The 17,672-nt window shown below is 39.0% G+C and overlaps 2 protein-coding genes across 3 annotated transcripts; one reads left to right on the forward strand and one right to left on the reverse strand.

The window, feature by feature from the left end:
- The first annotated feature begins 301 nt into the window (after positions 1-301).
- pla2g15 (phospholipase A2, group XV) lies at positions 302-12,003 on the forward strand. Its single transcript, XM_044356100.1, has 7 exons — positions 302-656; positions 3,122-3,278; positions 4,904-5,022; positions 5,249-5,347; positions 5,906-6,130; positions 8,211-8,323; positions 10,117-12,003. Exons 1-7 carry the CDS (start codon positions 506-508, stop codon positions 10,516-10,518), a joined length of 1,266 nt encoding a protein of 421 aa, XP_044212035.1. The 5' UTR covers positions 302-505; the 3' UTR covers positions 10,519-12,003.
- A 481-nt stretch (positions 12,004-12,484) lies between these two features.
- Positions 12,485-17,477, reverse strand: usb1 (U6 snRNA biogenesis 1). 2 transcript variants are annotated; one of them, XM_044356102.1, is made up of 7 exons: positions 17,082-17,477; positions 15,329-15,471; positions 14,997-15,180; positions 14,601-14,654; positions 14,252-14,357; positions 13,636-13,716; positions 12,485-13,061 (listed from the first exon to the last, which is right to left on the reverse strand). In XM_044356102.1, the coding sequence occupies exons 1-7, from the start codon at positions 17,240-17,242 to the stop codon at positions 12,954-12,956; spliced, it is 837 nt and encodes a 278-aa protein (XP_044212037.1). In that variant the 5' UTR covers positions 17,243-17,477; the 3' UTR covers positions 12,485-12,953. The 2 variants fall into 2 exon arrangements, with proteins under 2 accessions (XP_044212037.1, XP_044212038.1); XM_044356103.1 differs by having other exon boundaries at positions 15,329-15,468; positions 17,082-17,471.
- Between the last annotated feature and the right edge of the window lie 195 nt (positions 17,478-17,672).

Below are 17,672 nucleotides of genomic sequence, written 5' to 3' on the forward strand. Positions count from 1 at the left end.
AGCAGTCTGTTTTTATAATGTATGATGTCGGTATAATACTTCTATTAGGAGTTTAAATATTTTTTGGTATCTGTATAAATCTTTTTGACCAGTTATTATTCTTCTTTGAGTACATACGGTATACTGTAGCTCGTACATGCACATAAAAAATGATAATATGGAATGATAAGGATATTTATACTGTTGTGCCAAATTCATGTGAATGCTTCCACTTAATAAAGCATTTAATATAAGAAAAAAGTCACGTGTGTCAAATGATTAGATTAGATTAGATCCAGTACAAATAGACTTCACGTGAAGTCGATGACTTCTGACTGGTGTTGCCAGCCGGGTGGATTGCTCTGTAATCTGTTGAGGAGTCTCGTGATCATCGCCTTCTTGCTTTCCGATCATCAACACACGTTTGGTGAATGAGTCAGAGACGGTAAAGCAGGAAAACCCAGCTGCAGATGTACACATACTGACCAGGCGACAATGACAGTCTGGCTATGAGCCATCAGGATCCATGGCGGCTTGGCAGCGGATAACCGCCCGCTCTTCGCTGCCGCCAGTCGGCTTGTTGTTGTTGCTGTTGTCGGTAAGGAGCGCCGGGAGATCTCTGGAGAAATGCGGCGGCGACAATTCTTGTCAGCCTCAAAGACCTCCCGTGGTCCTCAGTAAGTGTTTCTCAAGTGTTTTATTTTGTTAATAGTTTAGTTCACCTTCCCCATCTGTTGACAAATAATTGCGCAACTTATTTCCTCAGCTCATCCGCAGCTAGCCATGATGACAGGCCAAACTCCGTTGACGATTTGACCAATTTAACTACCTTCGTTCATTACAGTCGTCATATCAAAGCTCAAAATAATTCTCAATGCCCTCAAATGACTGCTTTGTCAGTCTTTAATTCGGCTCACACATATTCATCCAATTTGTATGTGCGTCGATTGAATTTCAACTTTTGTAAATGTTTGGCCTGTCAGTCCCGTTGTCTTCTTCCACCAAAACATCCTGCTATTCGTCGCAATCAGGACAGTGTGTAACTTACCGGGTTGTGTATCAAAATCAGTTGCAACAAATGCAGTTTTTAGCGTTATATTTGTGTCGTATTGATAAAAGGTTCCCACTTATTCCTGAAAATGTTGCGAGTCGTCGGTTCAGAGCAATCATTTTCACTTTAAGCAGGGCGTCTTTACACTGCTGTATTCTGGACATTATCACGAAATAGAAACGATATAATGATATTTAACATGTATTTGCGATATTGAGTGCACATTTGAACCTTTGTGTGCGCGGACATGCTAGTTGTTTTTCTGCTGAATGAGTGCACTGTGTTTACAGCTCCATGATCATATGACTGTGATTCTCCTGCACTGCAGCCAATTAAGTTCTTATCACGCTGAAGAAGTCTCTCCTGCGATACATTGTGTAATATGTAGGGCTGGAAGATAATAAATATCAAAATATTTTTGACCAAATACCTTGATATCAGTATTGCAACAATATTGTAGGGATGACTATTGCTGCTATCACAAAATATTTACACAATGAGATTTTTAATAAATAATCATCAGTAATGTGGATATAATGACTAAGTGGGTAAATAAAAATAATAGAACAGCTACAACAGTCTGGTAAGTTCAGGAATTTATGTCACTTTACTGTAATGCAGCCTTTAAAGCCAGAAAAAGACAACATTAATGCCATATCACAATATATTCAAAATCTAAGATGATATATAGTCCCATGTCATGATATTGATATCATATTGATATATTGCCCAGCCCTACTTCACATTAAGACCTTTTTTAAAAACAAATATAATCCAATTACAGACATATATGTTCATATTTCTGTTTTTCCTCCTCTTCTTCTTCCACTCATGTGTTGATTGAAAGGGTTTTAGGTTTGCAGGAATCTTATCTTGTGTTTGGCCAAGTTACAACCACAGCCTCTGTCTGTCTACATGAGTGTGTGATAAGCACCTGTGTAACTGCTTGACCCACCGTGATCACCAATGTTTGTATGGACTTGAGTGGTTAAACAGCCAGTGTGTTGGAGTTTTTTTTTATACCTGTACACATGTTGAAATATAGCTCCAGGTAAGGAAGTAATTCTAAAGCATGAGCGGTATAATCACTTCCTATTTTTTTTAAAGATTAGAAAAAAAAAACCTTGAAAAACCTTTTGGTCAATGTTCTACTAAATAGACACATTTGGCCATAGTTGCTCACCACCAAAAGCAAAAGTATTTTTTGTGAAAATAAAGGTGATTTGTCTCTTAAAAGTTCTACCTTACCAGCACATCATAGTGTTGTTGTTACAAAGCCAAGTCCCTGCAAGTTGAATAACATTGTGTAGGATTATAGATTGGTGTTATAACACACAAATCAATGAAGGCACCAAAAGAAAAATAGTGTGTCCCCTCACCTTCCTGTTTGTGCTGTGATTCATTGTATTGATATTACAGTGGGTACAAACTGCTATTGAACTGACACTGAAACTCATCCCTACAAACAGCCACAAACTGTAAAACACTGTAGTTGTAAAAAATAGTATATGTTGGGCTCCTGTGGAATTGTGTCACACAGAGGCAGCAGAAGGGCATGTTCGACTGTAAATATTTTAGAACAGGACAGAATGTTAAACTAATAACTGAAGGAGCCTGAAAATGCAGAACATTCAGTCATGGGGTGAAAGGAAATTCCAAGTTTTAATATTTACTTATAAGTCAGTGTCAGAGAACAAGGGAAATACATCTTTTTAAAATCTAGTTGCTGCAACACCACATTCAGGAACACTGTTCCCACATTGTAGTATATGTGATTTTGGATTGTACTAATTCTTATTTTAACAGTGGCATCCAGACATACCTTTGAGTGGTACAGGGTCTAAAACAGTGCTATCACTAGTTCATGTCTAATCATGATGTACTTCATGTATTACATGATGTTATTTACATAAACTGTATTTAACTCAAATGGTTTCCTTAGTTGTGTTAAAGTGTTAAACCTTTTTTTGTACTCTCTTTTGTTTTGAAGAACTATTTATGTAATTTTGGGCAGAAAAAAAACAGACTTTCTATCTTTTTTGTCAGTGATGTTGCTGATTTGCGACTCTTTTCTCACATTGCTCGTTGCAGTTCCGGGGGACCTGGGGAACCAGTTGGAAGCGAAGCTGGATAAACCCAGTGTGGTGCATTACATCTGTTATAAGAAGACGGACTCCTTCTTCACTCTGTGGCTCAACCTGGAGCTGCTGGTGCCTGTAGCCATAGACTGTTGGATAGACAACATAAGGTATGATGTGGGTCTTTGTCATCAACACAATCCGAGTCATCAATAGAGTTATCTACTGAATATCTATCAATCAATGATGAATTTATCCCTCTCTGTGAACACTCATGATGAATTTTCTCTCACAGTGGGAATGGTTGTCAGTAGTTCTATCAGTTTTGCTTATCATAAGCGAAATCTATACTAATCTATTGGTTAAAATATTTTGCCTCTGTTGTTTTTACGGGGAACACTTGATTTTTGTGAAAACAAGACTGTGGTGCAAATTCCAAAACTGCAAATTCCTGGAGGTGCCATCAGTAGGATGAGGCAGTAGGTAGATGGGTTCGATGACCTGGTTGACTTTCTGTGAAGTTATCAACCTACACTGAACAAACTGACCTTTGAAATCTACACTGATCAACAAGGTATGGAAAGACACAGAAAGAGCGAGAGATAGGAATTCTTTATGTCTCCATCAGCAATCAACAAAAGTGAGTGAGCCTGATTAGTGTATTTTTAGCCATTCAATTGAACAATTGTTTAAACAGTTCAAAATAATGAAAGAATCCCACTGCACTTTCTGGGTACAAGTAAGCCTTGTACCCAGAAAGTGCGATAAGTATCACAGCATTATCACAAAATGTACATGTTGAAATATCCTACAGTGCTATTTTTTAAAATTATTATTATTTTTTTAATAACATCTTATTATTTATCTTGAATAAGAGTGTTTTTTTTATTTTGAAATGAAGGCACATGGGTAGAGAGTGGGAACACTGATCAACGCTCACATAACTGATCATATGACTTATATGATTGGCTGGCACCGCACCAGTACATTTTTATTAAACAACAAGAGTTAATTTAAAGTTGAGGAACCATCTTAAATGTATTCTAACTATGAAATGAAAGCTGTCAAAATTGAAGGTTTAAGGCACCTGATCTAATTAAGAATCAATCATCAACATTAAGCTAGCCCCTTTAACTTTAAGTCAACAAATTGACTCAGCAATGTCAGTTAGACAATAGTATCTATGCAAGGTTTGCTAACATTAGCCACCATAAGCTACTGGTAATACCAGGCCAAGTAAGGCTATAACAGCAAAACAGAGCAGCTGTGCGTCCTATTGCATATAAATTATTTTTTTCATTTTAGATGGCTTTAATGAAGGACTAAAGGTACATGGGTGGGACATGAAAATGATGCTATGTTCATACATGTTTAGGTGAATCAAGCTAAATGGGTTTAAAGCTAAATCAAAACTGTCTTGAGTCACTAAGTCACAGTTTTAAGAAAATACATTATAGTAAATGGGGTGAGGGGAGTGAAAGGGAGTGAAATTGGAATTGTTTTAGCTCTCCAACAATGTCCTTGTGACTTGAAAAATATCCTACAGATATTCACTTCTGCTTGACAAAACCGAGAAATCTTTTCTCACATCTGCCCGGAACCTCTACAAACCAGAGTTTGGGAAGTTGTTGTCATACAAGACGAGCAATGTGGTTGAACAAGAGTGATTTTAAAATGGGAAGTGTGTCTTGTGGTAAGATGTATTTGTGAGTGTGCGTGTATGGCTCACCGGAGAAGCAGAACTGAGACTGGTCAAATTATCCTTGTGAGAGTTTGTGTATGTGCATATTTGCAGGCTGATCTACAACAGGACCACACACACCACCTCGTCCCCCCCAGGTGTGGACATCCGTGTCCCTGGGTTCGGACAGACGTATTCAGTGGAGTATCTGGACCCCAGCAAACGCAGTGTGGGTGAGTTGAAAGTCCTAAAACCTGGTCACACACAAAATCATGTTTAAATGGACAAACAGCCCTGTAGAGAAATGAGAACCAGCTAAAATATCCTTAGTTTAAGGTCTAAATTGGTCCTCACATGATGAACACAAATCAGATTATTACTTTTGTCATGTTTTGTCGGAGAGATTGAAATGTACAGTGCTTTATTTCGTCTTATCTTGTGTTTGTGTCTGTCTTCTAGGCATGTATTTCTTTAGTATAGTGCAGGCGATGGTGGAGTGGGGTTACACCAGAGATGATGATGTCAGAGGAGCCCCCTATGATTGGAGAAAAGCCCCCAGTAAGCACACACTCACACAGCCCCAACCAACATTTATTCCCTGAGCCTTCACCCTAACCCATGTATCCTCAACCCACATCTGCAGAACCTACAATACACTCTTTTTCATTCTTCTGGTTTTCATTTGTGAAGAGTTGACTTGACTTTTGTTTAAGCGATTCCAACGCTACCTCACAAGTCAGATGAGTTGTAGAGTGATCAACTCACAAGACTCATGGGGCTGCTCGAACTTGTGAGTCAGTGTTAATCACTTAGTGAGATAAGAGGAACCAGAGAAAACATTTCCAGTCAAGAAATGTAGTTTTAGTTTTATTTTGAAAGGTGTATTACAGGCAGAAAAGTCAGAATGAATAGAGCTAAGTAATGTGGCAAATTTGACCCATCAGGCAATTTTAAATGGAAATGACAAAAAGGTATTTTTCAGCTGGTGTCCAGGCTATAACAGACACCAGTCTGTTCACTCCTGTCAGAGCACTTCTGCCAATCTAGGAAGGAATCAAATGTTAAATCTTGGAAGCTCTCCAAACTAATAATGGAAATTCCTTTCTCCTCTACCAGATGAGAATAAAGAGTATTTCCTGGCGCTGCAGAAGATGATCGAGGAGATGGCGGAGAAGGCTGGCGGGCCCGTGGTGCTGATCGCTCACAGCATGGGAAACATGTACACGTTGTACTTCCTCAACCAGCAGCCACAGGCCTGGAAAGACAAATACATCAAAGCTTTCATCTCTCTGGGACCACCGTGGGCCGGGGTGGCCAAGACCCTCCGCGTGGTCACCTCTGGTAGGAGAAGGAACCATGTGCATGTGTAATGGGTCTAATGCTGCATTGTAGACAAGCAAAGCATTCACAGGGTCTCTTTTGTGTGGATGCTGTCTGTATCTGTGTAATAGCATGAACAAAGTTACAGAATGCTCCTCACTAGTCCTGCCACACACACACACATGCCTCAACAACTTCACACTTGTTTTTTTTTTTTTTTAATTAATATATTTGACAGACACATACAACCACCACCTTACAGTTTCTTTTTTACAAACTGTTACAGTCTGGTAATAATCTCACATGACCAGACAACATTGTTTATATCCTTGATAAATATAAATCCAGTAACAACCAATATCCACAACGACAGCGACTCATGAACACAGAGTAGCCCGGTTAATAAGAGGGACAAAAAACAAGAAGATATAAAACCAATTAACAAAAAACAGAACTAAAGCGACAAGCAACAAACAATTTGTGATATGTTATGTGCTTTTTTTGCGGTAAAATAGCAGGAATTGGGAAAACATGCAAGCAAAGGAAAATAATGCTTTTTTTTTTTAACTATTACCAGTGAAGAGTCATACAGTATGTAATCATTTCCTGTGCACTGCGATGACGTAAGTTAACATAAAACAAAATGCAACAATTGGTCCTAATCACAAGTCGACTGTTGACACTGTTGATTTGGCCATTTCATGTGGAAAGGTTACGGTAATTTAGCCACATTGCAGGCTCTCACGTTAATTACTATGTAAAATTGCAATTTCCTGGAGGGACTGTTTAATGTGGAGAAAACATGGGAATTTTCAAATTTCAAGCCCCACAAATATTGCAGAGATTGGTTGAATTTTCATTAATTACTACCATCACAAGATTGCGATTTCCTGGAGGGAATAACTGACATTTATTGATTAGTAATAAAGTACAGTTGAGGCTGATGGGAATGTTATTAGTTTGCAGGTAATTGGTCATAAACCAAAGTCTTGAGCAAAGTCAGAGAATCAACAAGTTAAATGTCACAATTGTGAAAAATGTTTCCAATCCATCCAATATTTGACATATTTCAGTCTGGGTTGTCTGATGGACTGACATTGCCATCTCTACAGCCACTGCGCTCGCATGGCTAAAAAGACCTAAAGTAAACAAAGTGGGGGAAAAATGTGTACATTCTCAGGGAAGTCCACAATGTAGAGGGGAAGAGCAAGTGAAGCTAGCAGAAGTGCTAAACATATAGTCGCTAAACTTCCTTTTAAGACAGAACATTTCCTCAAAAAGAATGCTCTGTCAAGTTCACAATGTCCTCATTAGAACATATTTACTCCCATAAAAATATATTAGCAACACTTAAAGAAGTTTTATCTTTAAAAATAAGTCTGGATTAAATCCACATAAGTGGATTTAGAGCAACAATAAACACACTACCACACACAGATGAGCCTAACAACTCCCTTTTAGAGGCAACCTGTTATTCAGACATTGATTTAGCATCAAAGCTTCGTCCTGGGTGGTAGACCTCACCTGGAGCTACAACAAGAGACACTTTAATACACTAATCAAGACATTGTAGATTTGTTATATTTGCCCCAATCAGAATCAACCAGTTGCTTCCAAACAGCTGTGAGTGAATGGGCTGCTGAGAGCAAATTCGCTAATGCTAGTTGAATGCTTGTTTGCTTGTGGTCATGTACATCTTTACTGAGCGGATGCACCCAGCAACTGAAGTGCAGCTTTAAGTGATGTGATGGGAACAGCCTATGTAATAACCCCAATAACATGCAGTAAGTGCTCTCATCCACTCTTTGTTCTGCTACTAGATTGCTTCATCACTGCTCAGGCCTAATTGCATAAGGAACAGTTACATCACATCCTGAATGTTTGTAAATGTCTAACCTATAACGCTGACACTTTCAGGATTAAACAATACCATGCAATACATCACACTGTATGGTTTGTGTCATGTGTTTCTGGTATGACCGGATTGGTGTGCTTTTTAAGAAGGAACAGGATAAAACTGTCCTCACTGGTTTTACACTAGTCTGGAAGTTCCCAGCTTAGTTTCAGTTCTCTGTCACAGGTTTCTTTTCTCTACCTTTAGGTGATAATAACCGCATCCCGGTGATCAGCTCATTGAAGATTCGTTCCCAGCAGCGCACTGCTGTCTCCACCTCCTGGCTCCTCCCCTATGCCCACTCCTGGCCCAAAGATAAGGTGTGTGTGTGTGTGAGATCACATTTGTTGTTTTCTGTCCTACAAAGGAGAATTAATACCTTCCCATCTTCTTCATCACATTCAGTTGTCCTCTTTCCCTCTCCTTTGTCCACCTCTCTTGGCTTTCTGAAAATTCAATTTTAGTCGCCATTTCAAAATCTAATTTTAGCCTTAAAACTGATCAGTTGTCTTACAACTATTTTTCACAATGAATTAAATCACTGCATGTAATGTGGAAGGTGTCATTTGTAGATATTATCACTGAACTCTACAGCTCCCCTCAGCTCAACAGAGCTTTTTTAGCCTCTTTTAGCAAATTGTTTTGGTTTTCTGGTTTGCAACTCTGCTTCCATCAACCTGCTCCAGCTGTAGAAGCTTTCTTTTAGCAAAAATGCTCTGAAATACTTACTGTACACTATCTGCCAGCAACAAACAGCAGAAAGACAAAGTTTAACTATCTGTGGAACATAATGGAGCATTTAGCAGATAAAGAGCCAGATCTTTTTCTCAGCTATTGGTGGAGACCAAAACAGGGCTAAAAGGAGAGTGAACATTGGACTTAAATTTGTCAGGTGGACAGAAACATGACTGCATATGAATGTTCGTGTTGGTCCATATCGGCTGGATGTGTAAACAAGCCATGGTTTACTGTGTACTATTAAGTTTGCCAGGGCAGGATGACTCATCCTGTTTCACCTTGGCACCCAACCAGAGGTCCCCCACAACAACACTGCAGCTTTCACCTTTTTATTCCTCTTTCTTTCTTCTCTTTCCTCCACTTTGCTCTCTTCCCTCTATATCCTTACACACAAACAAATATAACGTCTACCCACATTAACACACACACACACACACACACACACCATGTGCATTTAGTATTAAGCCAAACTTTTATTTATTTATTTGTTTAAATTTTTTTCATGTTATTGTTTTCCCAGAGTTGCTGTCTGGTTCTCTTTGCCTCTACCGCTTGTACTGTCCTGTGTCATATGTGTTTTCATGTTAATCACTTATCCTGCACTCAATTTGCGTTAATCACATATTTTGCACTAATTAAAGGGGGGGGGAATTGCCAGGGCAAACATATAAGATAACACTGCCCCAAGTGGCCAAAAATCAATTAATGAAGCTTTAAAAGAGACCTATTATGCTTTTCCTTATTTTCAGTCATATATATAATGTTACAATGTCGGACGTTCATATTAAACATGGCCAAAGTGTCAAATAAGTCAAATAATGAGGTAAACGTATGTAGAAATAATCCCTGTGAGCAAAAGCACCAGCTTCAGAGTGCTCTGAATGCTGTTTCCAACAGTTTTTTTCTACTTTCAGCCCAAGCTGACATCAGCTCATGATAGATTTCTTTATATGGTCATCTGCCCCATGCACAGTTTGCATCAACAATAACTTAACACAACTCTAATATATAAAGCTGGCCAATCAGAACAGAGTGTGCTCCAGGAGCTAAAACGGCCTGTAAAGAGAAACTGTATACTGAAGGGTGGTATAAAGGGCCAGTGTAAGATAAATAAGGAGTTTTTCGAACTGTGAATCATGCAAAGTTACTCTAGTGGAGTCCAAAAATAAAGATTTAGAGCTGTAAATGAGCATAATAGGTCCTTTTTTAAATGAAAGTAAAAGTAAACCTGTTGAACAGTTATTAGATACCTCCAGATATTGCATTACAAGCCAACTGAAAGTACAAATCTGACCATGTTGGAATACTGTAAAAAAAAGGAAGAGAAAAAAAATTGTAGAATAACTGATCATTTTTTTCCCCCATCTACCTCCAGGTCCTGGTCCAGACACCCACCACCAACTACACCGTGTTGGACTACAAGCGCTTCTACTCGGATATTGGTTTTGAGGACGGCTGGCTGATGCGGCAGGACACGGAGCCACTGGTCGCTGACCTCACGCCCCCGGGTGTGGCCGTCCACTGCTTGTATGGCAGTGGCATTCCCACATCGGAGGCCTTCCAATACTCCGGTAAGTTCCCAGATGTGGAGCCCACGGTTGTGATCGGCGATGGAGACGGGACAGTGAACCTGCTTAGTGCCACTCAGTGCAAGCGGTGGGTGGGGCAGCAGAAACAGCCGGTGACGTTAAAAGAGCTTCCCGGGAATGAACACGTGAACATGCTGTTGAACTTCACGACGGTGGCTTACATCAAGACCGTGCTGTTCTCCCCGTGATGCCGGCAGAAACTGAGGGACACGGCTTAACACACCCACACACACACACACACACTCTGTAATATTTAAACTCCACATATACATGCGCACAGAGCCATATGTGGACAGACTCATCTTGCCTGTCTCTCTGAACATTGCCTGCCAGAATAATCCTGCGTACATGCCACACTGCTCAAGAAAAAGTATTGAACTTTTGTAGTAATATCACAGATCAAAAATTTTAAATTAATTTTATACAGTAGCTGTAATTATACAATTTATGTTAATTAATGTCAGCTTGTTTACTGTTTAGCAAACCTAAAAAACTTTTATATTGGTCTCAGATTTTAAAGAACCCTAGATTTTACCTACGAAATTCACGTTATGATGATAAAGGACGTGTATTAAAAATCAAAAACCAGGGATAAACTGTATTTGCCACTTTCTGAGTTATTAATCAAAGTCAGATCTTTTTTATTAATGTCGTGAAAGAGATTGCTGAACTCTTGACTCTAATGTTGTTAATGCTAAATGTTATAGCACATATTGTTTGTATCTTTCTCAGTGCAACAGGTTACATGTTTCAGTGCTTGGTGTATATTTATAGCACCTAATTAGAAACAACTTGCTTAATTTTTTTGTCACATAATTTGATTTCTAGTGATCCTTTTGTTGATTCTTTTTCCGTTTTATTCTTTGCATGCAGCCGAGCTGTAAATCCCTGATGGTCCTGGGATTTTGTTGTTTATATTATGTTGTCGATGAGTCGTGTGCTGAAGAACCTGAACCATGCCTGGAATATGGACATTGAATTTAGTCGTGTCAAAGCTGCTCAACAAACCAAATGACAAACAAAATTTTTAACATTTAACAACATTTTTAAGCATAAAAAAAAAATCACATTCTGCTCTCAGTTGTTTGTTTCCCAACTGGCTGTATCAAAAATTAGCCAAATGACCTTTTAAGTCTTGAAATCAGTGTTTCAGCATTAATGCATAATCTCTGATCTAAAGTTAAATGACCTATATTCAGCATAGAAATGCTGCTTTTTGCTGGCCAGCATGTATTCCTACATTACCTCCACCCATCACTGCTCATATCTGCTCACTTTCTCTCGTCCTGTCCAGCATATGTTGATGGTTCTGTAAATGTTTTTCGAGTTTGGTTTGAACCAGGTGCCTCGACAGGCTGGATTTACACAGGCACAAAATGAGGGGACTTTTATTGCTTTATGGTATAAATCTGATCTTTTCTTGGCTGTTTCCTCTTTCTGTTTAGACAGACATGAAAAGTTCAGACTGCTGTCATACCGAGTTTAAAACTCGACTCCCTGTCCTTGTGGAAATGCAGCCAGAATCTCTCTGACCTGAGTGATTGTACTGTGCTATCCAGCCCTCACTGGACCAAACCAAAATGATATGCTCTAAATATCATATCTGCTGTGAACTATCATAAATGTGTGTCATAAACATGTGTTGCCTATAAAGTAAAACATTTCAAATATTACTTTCAGCCACTGACCTTTCTTTCTGGAGTAAACTTTCCTCCCTGTTTTTAAGAACTGATGTTATTTTTGTGCTGTAGGAGTCCAGTCTGTCTCGAAACATGCATCTCTCTTTCCCTTCAAGTTATAATGACACAGAATGTTAAGAGCAGCTCCTCCGAAGACAATGACTTAATGGAGACATGGCACATTACGATAAGGGTAATTTAACAGTTGTAAATTTGTAATAGTTAATTTCCTCGTGTGTGTGCTTGTGAGGTAAAGGGCATGTATGACTGTGTGTTTGAACCACTCAGCAAGGTTTCAGTACTGATTAAATCCACAACTTCCTGTCATTGATGGTTTTGCATGCCATCCCTTCAAATGTGCAGCTGCACACACATAATTCTCTAAAAGCTTGTTTCAGTTACACGTCACCCTTTCTGAACCTTGAACAAAACTCGTTGCATTAATACTGTAACTGTCCATGCAAACACAAAGGTATAAAAATAGTAGAAACTTTATTTACAAATGAAAATAGTACATTTCTTTTATTAATTGAGTCTTGATTGTCTTTATCTGTTTTTATATTATTATCTATATATCTTTTGTCAACTGTTGGTCAGACAAAAGAAGATATTGAAGGGATACTGGAATGAGCATATTTCACATTTTTGACATTTTATAGGCATAAAGATTAATTGATTAGTCAAGAAAATAGTCAGCAGATTCATAACAGTTACATTGAACCTGGTGAGTCTTTCTTCTGGCTTTGCGACAAGACTCAAGAAGTCTCAGTCATGTGGTTGGTTAGTCACAATTTCCTTCAGACATAAAATTCTCATGCAACTTAACAGTATGTTGTTTGATTTGTTGATGTCCATGAGCATTCCTGTTTGCTCTCTCTGTATCTCTCTGTACAGCCTAAAAGGTCCAGGGTTCAGGATAACACATCCTGTATGCAAGTCAGGTTTTAGGACTCCAAGGGAAAGCGGAAAGTCTTGTTTCCTGTCCTGCAGTGCAGCTCCGCACAGTCCAGCCTCAGCACAAATGCTCCGTCTTCATGGTCATCAACCAGACTCTGAACAGTCAAAAGAATCAGACACATATGAACAATGATCACTCAATAAAAACGGCTGCAGTTACGTCCAAATCGTGTCACCCAAAACTAACATTATCTCAGCTGCTATCATAGAAAATGACACACTGCTGTATGGTTTATTGTCTCAGGCATGACACGTTACTGTTTTTTTCTTTTTTGGCAAACGCTGATATTTATGGGTTTAAAAATCTGATAAAGATATCGACTGATGTTCCTTCTTTTAAACACATCAATATATATTTTTCATAAGAATCCCTTAAATTTACTTTTTTAAGAATTATGACCAAGATACATTCAGCCCAGGACATTTTACAAATGAAAAACCTGTTAGTGTTCTCTGGTGAACAAACGATGTAATGAAGACACTATTTCTAACATATCGCAGTCATACGGTATCTTTGGTGTTTCTATGCTGCCGTTTTCTTGCTACATATCAGATGAAATGTACACTGATCTATATCTGTAATCAGCTGATCGGCCTGCCAATATATTGGGTTAGCTACGCTAGATTGAGGCTTGAATTCCAGGACTGAGACACAGCATGTGCCAGTACCTGCAGCTCCTGAATGCACTCCTTCATCTGCACTGTGAAGTCCCCAACGCACCAGGCCAGACTCACGTGGAAAGACGGATCCTAGAGGAAACAGCAGAGGGAACATTGTTGGGTTATAAAGGTAAATCCAGGGAAATAAAAAAACAAGGACTGTAGATTGTTGTGGTCATATTTGTGAGACTGGAAAATTGTTATGAATTTGTAAATGACTGATTATATTTTCAACAACTTATTCCACATAATTACCTAATCTTATGTTTGTATAATCTTAATATTGTCATTATATTATCAATATTATTACAACTTCTGGCTACTCTGTACAGTGTGTTATAAATCCAAAACCAGAAATCTAAATGTTGCTACAACAAAAAAGAACAGGGAGTAAAATAAACAAGAGTGACAGAGAGGACGGCACGCAACTAACACTTCAGCCAGGAATCATCACCCTGCAGAGTGTTTGAGTGTACTGTAATGGAATAATGGTGTCAGGTGCAGCATGAACACATTTCCAGCCAGTGAAAGTGACAAAGCGAAACAAGGAACACACAAACGAGTCCAGAGCCAGATCTGACATGCTATAGTGTGCGTGTGTGATAGGGATATGTTGACCAGCAACCTTATAGAAAGTGTCCAGGCGGAATTCTGTCATTGTTCTGTCCACCACTCGCACCAGGTCCAACAACTGAGCATGCCCCGTTAACACTTCCATTCCCAGGAATGTCCTGCAGGAGACAGACGGACGGACAGAGACACGTACAGGCAGTCAAACCATGAACCAGAAAACAGGCACATTATGAAAGTGGATAATTCACACACACACGCACACACACACACATACTTTCCCAGAGCCAAATAGTAACAAAAAATGTGTTTGACAGATAAATTAATGAGCAGGAAACTTTTTGGTGATAGAAACAACTGAGTGGTCTGAGAATTTTAAAGTGAGACAGTTGCAGGTTTTGTACCTTGTCCTCTCAGCATTACAATAGACCTTCAGTCTCCCCGCTGAGCACAGAAACCTGGCAACAAGAGAAACAGGAAGTTTTCAGCCGGAATGAAAATAACACCATGTTGAGCTTGAGATTCAGATCTTTTTACTGTTCTAATTACACCAGTGCAGCTGATTTTTTCTTTGTCTTATTTGCTTTCCTCCCTTCATACTCTACTCACGCCTTGAAAATAACTGCAGTGTTTCTATATATTCCAGATTTGAGTGGGAGTTAAATGTTTAACGACTGGTGGTGTAAAGAAGACATTTATTTTTTTCAGGAAACATGTCTTTGTCCACAATCATATTAGTCAAATATAAACATATTAGTCATAGTCAAATCATCCCGTGTGTGCGGGGTAGCTCAGCTAACCTTTTACAGTGTGCCAGGCTTGCCCTGAGGCTCTGTGTAAAGGGCTGGATCCAGTGGTGTCTCAGCACCACCGTCTGAGACAGGCTGAGATGGAACTCTTCCTGCTGATTCAAAACCACACCGTGAGCCCCTGCTGCCGACAGCAGCTCCTCCAGCAACTCCCAAAACTCCTCCTCAGGATTGTCTGATGTGAAGAGGAGACGGAAGAGAGAGAGAGACATGCACACAAGGACTCTGCTTAAATAAATGATACAGTAACAATAAACTGCTCTGTCAGACACTGTGACTTTTGTTGATGATCACTCATCAGCTGTACTGTGTACAAGTCTTACATGGCAAATAAACATATGTGGCCCAGTTTCCTCTCTCATGTTTGAAGGAGCGGATGCGTCCACCATGAAGAGAGCTGTCATCCGTCTGTGGATCAACCTCCTCTGGAAACATGGCCAACAAATCACCAGGGAGAGGCAACCTGCTGGAAACATGATTACAATCAACAGCAGCGTGGTTTAAAAACTCATATCCTACAAAAGAAGTAAGATATGAGTTACTTAAAGAGAAACTGCTGGATACAAGATGTCTCTTACTTCACTGTTAAGTCAATTCTCAGTGTTTGTGCATTGGAGGCTTCAAGTTTCTACATCACACTTGTATAAGATGAATATTGGACCATGATTGGCTCCAAACTAGTTGGGATGTCACAAATCCTGCTCGTAGGCCCGCCCCTTAACATCAGTTTTTCAATGAGCTCAGAGAAACTTTCCACTTTCAGCAGATAAATGTGAAAACAGCCTTCTGGTGTCAAACTCTGCACAGTGAAGCTAAAACATCCAACTGTAGGAACAAGAAGGAAAACACATGTTTGAGTGGAGGAGCACTTTAAGTCCCTATTTATGTTTTTCATTCGAGTCGACCATTTGTCATTTTAGCCTACAAATAGATCCATGATTTTTTCAACACTTAAGTTATTGTTAATGCGGCCTCTACAGATGATGTATCATTTGCAATGCAAATTATACATTGGAGGCAGATAGGATTTCACCATTGTCATGTTTTAAAGAAATGTAATTAATTACGTTTTTGTGACTACATTAAATTTTAAACTTATTTGTTAAACTTACTTATGTCTATATAACAGGGCTTCAAAGGAGCTCAACAGGGCTTCTGAATATGCTGTGCTGAGCTGCAAGCTGGACTTTTAACTTTATTATTAAAACCTTCTTTCAACAGACAACTTTATATGTTCAGGAGATCAATATGTAAAACTTTTAACTTTACTGAACTTTAAAGGGATAACTGTGATCATTTCAAATCTAAGTGGTACTTTCATGGTACATTCAGATTAATTTTGTATTTGTTTATTAACTGTTTGTTTTGTCCATAGTTTAGCTTCACACAGTGTATATATTTTAATAAAAGCCCAACAAGGGACAAGCTTTGCAAATTACCTTTTTATGTGGTGTTTGACTATTCAGTGCATATTCTAGGCTGCATATCTGTAAACCTAAATAAATAGATGGTGATTATAGCAAGCATGAGATATTTTAGTTTCAGTCTGAATAAGTGACAGTCCCATACATGTTATCACAATTGACTTGAATAATGACAACAGGCACACACCAGTGACAGGATGATTTTTTACAGATTACACTCTTCATGATCACAACAAACTTTAAAGGACAGGCTCATAATTGTTCAAGTGTGTCTTAAAACAACAGTTAGGAGCCCCAAAACACTGAAAACATGAACACTGAAAGAGGTCTTCATCGATGTTATCATTCTTCCTGTTCATACTGGCTGTTAAAAGATCCCCTTCAAATGTGCTTTCAATGTAAGTGATGAGGCAAAAATCTACAGTGTGTCCACACAGTCATTTTGTGCAAAATTGCATTTAAAAGTTTATCTGAAGCTTATATGAGGCTTCAGCAGTCTGAGTTAGTCATATCAAGAGGATATCTAGAATCAATCAGCCCCCCCTCCCACACACGCACGCACGCACGCGCGCACACACACACACACACACACACACACACACACACACACACACACACACACACACACACACACACACACACACACACACACCTTGTTTTAGGAACCTGTTCCTTCATTTTCGCTTTCTTCCTCGCTGGGCAACCATCGTCACCATCATCTTCCTCTTTACACTTTCGGGAGAAACTTGGGTTTCTGTCAGTAGCTGCTTCACTTTCCTCCTCCGAGCTGCTGCTGTAACCGACTAACATCATAAAACGCTACTATATCAACACATATCAGGTATGGACAATAATTAAATACTCTGGTTAAATAAGATACAGTCTTCACAAGTGCGAAGTAAATATTTAAACTAAGCTAAATGAAGGAAGAACATTTCTGCTTAGCATCAAGACGTTATTTCTAGCGACTTCAACTAATCTTCTGAAGTTTCCGGTGTAAACAATCTGTTGTCACGATAATTTAGGTCCCGCTGAAACAAGGTCCCCAGCTCTATCAGTTCCCCTTTCAGAGGTTTGGTACAAAATGTGTACAGCACTACATGAAGGAGGTACCTGTATGTGAAGGGTGTTGTATACAGCTTTCTGCTGGCTTAATTTATTACTTGAAATTCCTTAATTTGTCAAAAAAAAAGCATTTAATTTCATGACAAGATTTAAAAGAGCTAGGTGACCGGGTCAGCTA

The sequence above is a fragment of the Thunnus albacares genome, chromosome 7, assembly GCF_914725855.1.
Source record: "Thunnus albacares chromosome 7, fThuAlb1.1, whole genome shotgun sequence".
Classification (NCBI taxonomy): Eukaryota; Metazoa; Chordata; class Actinopteri; order Scombriformes; family Scombridae; genus Thunnus; species Thunnus albacares.

Coding starts and splice junctions, on each gene's coding strand:
- pla2g15 (XM_044356100.1), top strand. CDS start 506: ATGGCGGCTTGGCAGCGGATAACCGCCCGCTCTTCGCTGCCGCCAGTC. Junction 657..3,121: donor AAGACCTCCCGTGGTCCTCA/GTAAGTGTTTCT, acceptor TGCTCGTTGCAG/TTCCGGGGGACCTGGGGAAC. Junction 3,279..4,903: donor TGTTGGATAGACAACATAAG/GTATGATGTGGG, acceptor GCATATTTGCAG/GCTGATCTACAACAGGACCA.
- usb1 (XM_044356102.1), bottom strand. CDS start 17,242: ATGATGTTAGTCGGTTACAGCAGCAGCTCGGAGGAGGAAAGTGAAGCA. Junction 15,181..15,328: donor CACATATGTTTATTTGCCAT/GTAAGACTTGTA, acceptor TCTTCACATCAG/ACAATCCTGAGGAGGAGTTT. Junction 14,655..14,996: donor AGCCTGGCACACTGTAAAAG/GTTAGCTGAGCT, acceptor TCTTGTTGCCAG/GTTTCTGTGCTCAGCGGGGA.